This window comes from Poecilia mexicana, unplaced genomic scaffold (assembly GCF_051168715.1).
Source record: "Poecilia mexicana isolate PSO_F unplaced genomic scaffold, ASM5116871v1 scaffold_17, whole genome shotgun sequence".
NCBI classification, from domain to species: Eukaryota; Metazoa; Chordata; class Actinopteri; order Cyprinodontiformes; family Poeciliidae; genus Poecilia; species Poecilia mexicana.
This window is the reverse complement of record NW_028263386.1, coordinates 24,049,429-24,058,540: the sequence shown is the minus strand read 5'-3', so window position 1 is coordinate 24,058,540 and position 9,112 is coordinate 24,049,429. Positions and strand designations below refer to the sequence as shown.

The following is a 9,112-nucleotide window of genomic DNA, read 5'->3' as shown; positions in this document are numbered from 1 at the left end:
CAAATAAATGGCCAGTCAGAGTTGGAGAGGCCACATATGGTGCACAGACTAGAAGCATATATATATATACAGAAAGTACAGAAAACAGGTGCACACTGATCTCTGAAACTGGTGAAATAAACCAGGAGAAGTTCGGAGAAAGAGGGGGGGAATCTAGAGGCAAAGGGAGAGACACTGGCTGTTTATGTGACAGCAGCACATCTGGAATCATTTCATACTTTATTTTTTTACTGTCAAGTTTTAACCCAGCCAGCAACGTCACACAGGATTTTCACTCTGGTATAAATCAAAAGGTGACTGGGGTCAAACTTGTTGACGGAAACCTCTGTGCAATCCTGAAATGTAGAAGTTAAACACACATCACTTAGAAGAGCAACTAACATCACCTTCAAGTACAACATTATCATCCTGTTATATTTTATATTATGTGTGGCTGGAAATATTTGACTGTACATCATTAGTGTCATTGTTTTTTTCCTCCCACTCGGGGGACGGAAATGGTTCAACACTGCCCTCTACAGGAAAAATTAAATCAGTTCAGGTGGTTAAAATTTATTAATATCTATTACATAAGAGTATTGTACAAACACTAACAGACATCAGACATCAGTTATTAAATTTTGTTACATGTATACAGTTACACCAGTTACATTGTAATATGCAATATTTCAATTATGCCTCAATGCGTTCATACTACTCTACTTAACAGAGCTCAGTCTCAGTGTGACTACTTTAGAACGTTGCACTTCAAAAGTTACGTACTAATCAGTGTGGTTTCAATCAATTATAGCTATTTTTTAAAGCAGTGAATATGAATACTCAATGCAACCCAAAAAAAAGTCTAAGAGTGTCTAGAAATCTAAGAACAAGGCAACATGTGAGCTTTCAAAAATGACTTGGAGCACTTACACATCTCGCTAGTCTTTTGAAATACGTGACCAAAAAGCCTGCAGCGAATCCCTTAAACAACCAAGCCTTTCAGAAAGAGGTGGCAATATTTGAAGTTCCTAGAAAATGCTCAAATGTCTTCGGATTTTAAAGACTCGGCACAATAATCGGGCACTTCTGTGTTGCAGCAGAAATTAACTTGCATCGCTTATAATCTTGTGAAGGCCATCCTTCAGGCAAATAGTGATGTGAACAATTAATGAGAAACAAATGCGTGTTATTCTGTTAGACGCTTAACGATCGCAGCTTGAAATAGAGAAATAACAGATGATAACTTCGCTGTAACTTTTAAGATGCATGAACGTGATGCTGTTAGTTCCGCTATTATGTGGTGTTGTTGAGTAACTGGACTACAAGTTGAATAGATTTACCAAGACGATTTTCTGAAAAGTCTCAAAAGTGTTAACAAACCCTGTAAAAAAAATTACCACACGTCGAAACACTGAACTGGATTACATCGAGTTGATTTTTTTGGTCCGTGCTGTAAGGTGAACTGTCCGAGACGGAGAAAGGACAGAGTAGAAAGTGAAGAGTGATAGAAAACAGAGTATGTAGTGGCATCCTGTTACATCACAGCGGAATAAGGCTGGGTGAGGAGTGGACGTGAATGTAAATGTGTGATTCAGTGCAAGATCTCAATGAGCAGACGTTTAAAGTCTCCCCCACACTCCGAGTCCAGGGCGTCTTTCAGGGTGACGTCATACTTCTCCAGGTACATGTCCTTCACCGTCTCCAGGTCGATCTGAGGGTTGGAAACAAGGACAGTGGTGCATCCATAACATTTACATTCTGTAATATTTATATTTTTATTGCTCAATTCATCATCAATGACTCAAAAGACATGAATGTACCATCAAATGAATGGAAAGTTCTTCAAGTCAGTGTAAAAAGTTATTGCCTTTTGCTAGAGAGTTGGCTAGAGTAGGCAAAAATTGTACTCAAGTTCTACTTTGATTTATTTTTACTCAAGTACGTAAAAAGTATCTGTCCAAGAAATGACTCAAGTAAGAGTAAAAATACATTTAATAAAAAAGAAGCTCACGTACTGAGTCACCGATCAAAGAATCAATCATTTAATAATTAAAAATTACCTTCCCTAGACATGTATTACCAAAGTTCTGTACAGAAAGGCGGTGAACATTTATAGCACTGCACTTTTGCAAGACGTGAAGCGTCGCAATCATACCTTTAATTCCCTGTCAAGTCTATAATAACACCCCAGGCTGTGTATACACACACACACACGCATGTGCACGCACACAAACACACACACACACACACACACACACACACACACACACACACACACACGTTTGCATGGGTATCTTTGTGGGGACTTTCCATTGACTTCCATTCATTTCTACAGCCTAAACCTAACCCTAACCAAAACTCAATTCACACCTTAGTCCTAAATCTGACCCCTGACCCAAAAACAGCGTTTCCCCTTGTGGGGACCAGACTTCGGTCCCCACAAGGAGCAGGGGTCCCCAGAACGTCGTATGTGTCAGGTCCCCGCAAGGTATTACAAACACACACACACACACACACACACACTTTACCTCAGAGCGGCCTACGATGATGCGTATGAGCGTGTCTTCATCAGTGCCAAGTCCCTTCATTGCAGCATTAAGGCGGCGAGCAAAATACAGCTGCGGGTTCTTAGCACACCTCACTGTCAATAAACACACATACACAGGAAATAAGCAGGTGTCAGTCGTAAATAAATAAAGTGATAAACAATTTCTGCTTACCAAGAGTAACATAGCAGTCCTTGAGGGTTCCTGTCGCCTCGGCATCAATCGTGTCCAAAATGTCTGTCCCCGAAAGCTGCATGCGATCAAGGCAGCATAAGCTTGTGTGAAATTAATGAAAGGAGGCAAACTGATTCATTTTGGAGTAGGTTCACTACGGTGCGGTACGTACGGACTCATAGGCCTTAAAGGTGGCCTGAAGCTGCATGTAGTTCCTGTGTGTCAGGATGTAGGTGAAGGTCGACTCGTCTGTACCAAACCTGCCCTCACCTGCCTGTTGTGTACACAAAACGAAAACAATACGCCAACATACGTGAGTGTTTGCAGTTGTATTAGGTATCTCTCTCAGACTGTTATTTGCTCACAAAGCGGTTAAGAAGACAGTTGATATCTTGGCCAGGTGTTAGAGAAATGAAGACAATTTTAGGAGGCTGGTTGCAAGTTCTTTGATGACTGAGGAGTGATTGTGAAGAGGTGGTGAATTTATATTAGAAAAAGTAATGCACTTTTGTGAAGAAGGAAAATGATAAAGTTTTAAAATTAAAGTATTTTTGATCTAGTTTCTATTGCAAATACTTGAAATAAGATAAAACTAACCTACAAGTAACATTTCAGCACAATATTGTTTGAAGCCAATTCCTTGATACTGATTAAAAACCTCTTAGTTTCACTGGGAGATTTTTTTCACTTATAACAAGACATTTTTTTCTCCATGTTGGAAGTTAAATAATCTGCCAGTGGGACTCGTAATTTTTCGTCAGCTTTAAGGAATTAAAACAAGCTGCCATTACTTGCTGAAAACTTACTTCCTGAAAACTTACTTCCAAGTTATTTTTGTCCCATTTCACATATACCAAAATATTTGAACTTGAAACCAGGCCAAAAATACATGGTGACATTTTGTGTTTTTTTGCGGTGCAGCATTGATGATCTAAAGTCTCAGATTTTCTGCCCATTTCTCCTTGCAAAAATACTTAAAGCTCAGCGGGATCAGATGAAGAGCCTCTACCTTTTTAACAACCTAAACCTGCTTCAAGCATCTCCACAAATTTGTTCTTGCTGCGCTCCTCATCGCTCACTACTGTTTGTTCACTCTTGTATTATCTTACAAACCTCTGAGGGCGTTCCAGAACGTCAGCCTTTACTCTGAGATTAAATTACACCGACAGCTACCGATTCGTTGACTTCTGAAAGTAATTGGTGGAACTGGATTGTATTAGGGTAGTGGGGGCCTAAATCTGAATCCATGCCTTTGCTTTTCTGATTCTGTATTTGAAAAGAACTTTTGAAACTGAGCCATTTCCTTCCGCTTCACCATCATGTTTCCCTTGAGCTGAATGCATCATAAAGAGGAGCTTGTACTAGGACACCTCAAACAGAGACAAGGCGTCCTGTTCGGCCAAATCCTCATCCACCTCGTAGCCCTCGTCTCTGCTCGCCTGCGAAGGAAGACATAGGAGAGCGAAGAGAGGGGAGAGGATCAGAAAGATGGGTGGAGAGAAAGAGAGAGAGAACATTAGGGGCAAGTCAAAGAGGGTGGACAACAAAAACAACACAAGGCGTTTAATGAGTCAGCAGTCATCTGGAGCTCATAAATAGGAAACAGTTGAAGGCCACTGAAGTTCCCCAGAACGGCACTGCTGTAAGACATGAGTCACTCTCTCTTTTTGTCCTTGTTTTTTTTTATTTACCCAGGGGAAGGAAGGAAAAAGAGAGGAAGCTGAGTTGGAGGGGGCACGGAGGCCCAAGCGTGCCAAGCTATGCGACGAATGTGGCAGTGGGTGAGCCGAGGCACCGGCAACGACTCTGAGAAACAATCTGAGGGAGAAAGAACACAAGCAGCGTTCTTCTCCCGTCTGGACTCTCCTTCCAGACTCGGGCGGCGGGGCCAGAGGGAGTGCTTTCAGTCGATGACCGAAACCCCAACAATGGTCGATTTTTGTACCTGCAGCAGTGAGATCAGCAGGTTCCTAACGTCTCCGCTGGTATCGCCCTCTATGTCCGCCTCCAGGTCACGCTCGTTCACTGAAAGGAAACAATAAACATCTAGAAAACCAGGCAGATGGATGGTACCGAAAGACTTGAGCAGAATTGTTTTTTTGTTTTGTTTTTTTTTTTTTGCTTTGTAGCAATTGTAACCTGACCAAATAGGAAAAAGTTCTTCCTTTCATTTGGCTGGCTGTACTTTTCATAACGAACAGAAAACAAAAGCCGATAGATAGTTTGAAAATCCTACCCTGGACATAAGCCTCCTTGTAGCTCCTGATGTCCTGTGGGATAAATGAAGACGAGGCCGAGTGAAAGTCAACACCAACACACAGTTAAAACACACTGAATCTCAGTTCTACAGTTTTTGTTTTATTCATTTTTTTTAAAAAAAAGGACAAAAGCTCAAACACAACGTATTCCTCCTTTTATTCAACACCACCAACCTAACTCACTGCCCACCTCGTTTGTAGCCGTGCACAGGATCTCCACCAGGACAGCCTCGTCCGTTCCCGCCCCCTTCATCGCCTTCCTGAGTTCCTTGGCGAAGAACACCTGCGGCGCGTCCAACATGGCCACGACGGCGTTTTCAAAGCTACCAGTGAGCTCCTTCTTCAGCACCTCCTCCAGCTCCTGACAGACAACACAGCTCAGCTGGGTTTGCATCAGAGGGCACACACACACACACACACACACACACACACACACACACACACACACACACACACACACACACACACACACACACAGAACAGAGAACAGAGGAGGGTGGGGCACTCACATCGTCATACTTTTCAAAGTAGGCCTGTTTGATCTCCAGACGCTGAGCCGCAGAGCGATTGACCAGGATCTGGATGATAGCTTCCTCGTCTGTGCCTGGAAAACATGAAGAAACACAGAAATTGGAAACTAGAGCGTCTCCCACACAACTAATCACATTTTAGGCTCTTCATTAGAGGGGCGGTGTTATGGATTTTCCAGGTACAACGTGCTATTCTGTAGCACAATCAAGTAACTATTACCTCAGTTGTTATAAAAAAATGTTGTGAATATCAAACGTGACTTCAGGCCTCTGTCTCTTTAAGAAGTTGCTGCTCTGTCTGACACTCCACCTTCAGGAAGTCGTCACAACAACCTTCTTCTGTTAAAACGTTTGCATCATTTTTACCAGCGTTTCACTGAGAAGCAGCTCCTATAACGAGCTCAGCAGATGCTCATTTCCACCAGGTGTTTGCTAATTGTTGCTGGCTAGTCTGAAGGAGCTGAGTGGGGGAGGCAGCGCTTGGTTATGCCACTCGTCTTCTGCATCCAGGGTTGATTAAAGGATTTCTAAAACATGCATGAAAGAGTCAAGGCAACACTGCTGGTGGGTTTTTGATGAGGGGAAAAATATAACATGATATAAAGGTAAAATAAAATAAAAAAGTTGATTTTATATAATATTGCCCCTTTAGGAATGTTCCAGTTTTAAAAGAGTTTTCTAACAATGTTCATAAAGATTTTGTTTGTTTGTTGATGTTTTTTTGGTTCCTGTGTACTTACCTAAACCTTTACATGCTTTTCTAATGTTTTTGATGTCAGCCGTAACGTCAAAGTCCTCACATGGGACTACGGTGGGCTGAGGGGAGAAAACAGAGACAGATGATTGAAATATTTACTTGCAAGAAAAAGAATCACAAAGTGACTACAATTAAAAGGAGACGCTGCAGAGGATTTGTTATGGTATTGCATCCAGGAAGTAGTCTCTCCCGCAGGAGCAGGGTGCTGCTGCCTGTGCTGAGTCATGGGGGCCAGCAGCAGCAGCAGCCTCTTCCTCTGCTCTCCTCTTCCTCTCCTCTGCTCTCCCACCCTCTCGTCAACACAATGCAGCCTTATTGATCTGAAATTCCCTGATGTATCCGCTTCTGGCAGAGCACACTCCCTGTTTTACTGCGCCACTTGCGTTTCATGCGGTTTCCGCTGAGACTAATTGTCTAGAGGAAATGACAAAGCCGAGTTTTTTTTTTTTTTTAAGTATTATTTTAGTGAAATTTAGGCTTCTGATTTGTATTTTTATTCGTAAAACTGAACAAATTCCATTTTTTAAAACGAACTATTAAAAAAAAGTGTTTCTCCTCAAAGTAGTCGCTTTAAGTGGATTCCAACTCAAAGGTGCGTAAATTAGCAGAACAAGTTGGGGGATAAAAAAAAAAGATTACTACCTGCACGTTGCCCATATTGTGCGCACGGATCCCTGCTGTGAAGCGGCTGGGGGAAGCTGGCTGCTCTGCGTCCTGATGTGTTGCTGCTGTGTGCCGTGATGTGTTACGCGTGGCGTGAGCAGCAGTCGGGATGGGCAGAACCGGACCGGACCAGGCCGGGCTGGGCTGGGCCAGGCCAGATAGGGGCGGAGGCTGCCGAGTCGCAACTCGGCAATGTCCGCTGGCACAAGGATGGCGTCACCTCTATGGAGGTATATTAAAGTCACAATACTCAATATTCAAATTATGCTCCCGACGTAGAGGAGGAGAAAATTCGCGGGGAACTTTTTGTAGTTCTTGGACATTAATGTTTCATTAAATGGGAATATCAACGAGGCACCTGGAGCAATAAAGGGAATTTATGGAGCTTCAGACAGTCAAGTCAATGAGCAAACTGCGCTTTATTACCAACTAATCTGAGCTTTGAAATTGAAATTTGAATACATCCTACTTATTGCCTGGTGTGTTGTGATACTGATGTTATGAGCTCCTTTAAATCAGTGTTTCTCAACCCCCCCCTGCCCTGCATGTTTTAGGGGTTTCCCTTCTGCCACACACCTGGATTGAATCCGTGGGCGATTAACAGACTAATGCAGAAGTCTCATCCAATCCTTTGGATCAGCCGTTCTGGAATAGAGGCACATCTAAAACATGCAGAGCATGTTAAATAAAAGCTCACCTTGAGTTCTTTTGAACCATGATGAATGGAACATGGACCAACATGTGTTGTGATGCACTGATGGTTGTGATTATGGTACTTAACAAAATGCATTTAGTTTCTCGATTTGTGACTGTGTGTTGTTTTTATGACATTTTATTATTATTTTTGTTCTCATGATGTAAAGCACGTTGAACTTGTTGATAAATGTGCCACTCAAATAAAGTGATGTTTTGTTTTTGTTTGTTTTTTAAAAATGTTTTTAGCTGTAAGTTCAACCAAAATCAGATGGGGATTTACGGAAACTGGACATACGATCTGAGGATACATTCTGTCATTAGATCACTTAACTGATTAAAAAAAAGTTTCATTTTCCTTTATTTTCATTTCTATCCCTTTTTGTGTATATTGAAGAGGTAATTACACAAGCTACTTTTGAGTCTCTTTACTTAAAAAAAAATCTTACTGAAGTACCAGTACCTTCACATAATTTTGTATTTTCTCTGTTTATGTCATTCCCACAAACTAAATCAGAACAGTACCAGCAGTTACTTTTTCACTTTTACTGGAGTAATTTTCTGAATGACGTTTCCTCTCTATCCACCTCTGCTTTTGCGGTCTTTTTTTAACCATTAAAACAGCACGGTGAGAATCATACCACTAGAGGGAGCCATTTTTGTAGCACTCTGATCTAATTGTAGGTCTCCACAAGGTGAGGAAGGCCTTATTCTTGGAAGCTGTCCATAGTGACTGATGTTACCCTGTCCTTCACTCTGACAGGAGCTCTGTGCGTTCAGGTGCAGCAGAGTAGTGTCGTCTTTTTCAGGTCTGGTTTTATGCTGTAGCTCCTGTCCTGGATACAGTCCATGCCTTGGGAATCTTCCTCAAACACTTCAGTTGTCTTTTCCTTCAGCTATGTTTCCACGCGTTTTTATTCCCCATTAATATGCTTTGTATACAGCATTCTCTGTGACTTACGGTAAGTCACTTACCCTTCTTGTACAAAGAAACAGTGACTGTGACAAATGTGAAGTCAGCAGTTTTCACCATAATTGCCCAGGGCAGAACACGGTGGACATGACATGTCTCTATTAAAAGTCCTTTTAAAAACTAACACTGTCACAAAGTTCTGATGTTTGGGTTTCGGTTTTCTGCTGTGCTATTATTCTGGTATTTTTCTGGACGTTTACTTGTGTTCACTTTCTAAGTCGTTCTTGTGTTTCTTCTTTTTCTTTTTTTTCTTAGCTTTTATTGGCGGTTGGCAAAATGTAGGCCTATCACTTTTTGCACCTAAAAATAAATTAGCTTTTCTTTTTTAAACCTAATTACTTAAGTTCTTTTTAAAGAAACGCCACTTTTACTTCATAACCAACGTGTTTAAAAAGAACCTCATAAATCAATGTGATAACTGAATTTATCTGTGGTAAAGCGCCCCATCATTTTTACAGTAGAGTTCTGTCCCTTTAACAAAATGATGAAATTCAGACTTTTAACTTACAAAATTATAAAAATTTGTATTCAATGGACTC

The 9,112-nt window shown here is 41.4% G+C and overlaps 1 protein-coding gene across 1 annotated transcript; it reads right to left on the bottom strand.

Moving 5' to 3' along the window:
- Positions 1–536: 536 nt before the first annotated feature.
- On the bottom strand, positions 537–7,344 carry LOC106928305 (annexin A13-like). The gene is made up of 11 exons (XM_015004455.2): positions 6,887–7,344; positions 6,228–6,303; positions 5,467–5,561; positions 5,148–5,318; positions 4,936–4,969; positions 4,645–4,724; positions 4,070–4,138; positions 2,872–2,973; positions 2,700–2,775; positions 2,508–2,620; positions 537–1,690 (listed from the first exon to the last, which is right to left on the bottom strand). Exons 1-11 carry the CDS (start codon positions 6,899–6,901, stop codon positions 1,571–1,573), a joined length of 951 nt encoding a protein of 316 aa, XP_014859941.2. The 5' UTR covers positions 6,902–7,344; the 3' UTR covers positions 537–1,570.
- Between the last annotated feature and the right edge of the window lie 1,768 nt (positions 7,345–9,112).

Excerpts from the sequence above, each read along its gene's own strand:
- LOC106928305 (XM_015004455.2), bottom strand. Across the intron at positions 5,562-6,227 it reads AAAAGCATGTAAAGGTTTAG|GCACAGACGAGGAAGCTATC; the intron begins GTAAGTACACAG and ends CATGTTTTCCAG. Across the intron at positions 4,725-4,935 it reads CAAGGAGGCTTATGTCCAGG|TGAACGAGCGTGACCTGGAG; the intron begins GTAGGATTTTCA and ends GTTTCCTTTCAG.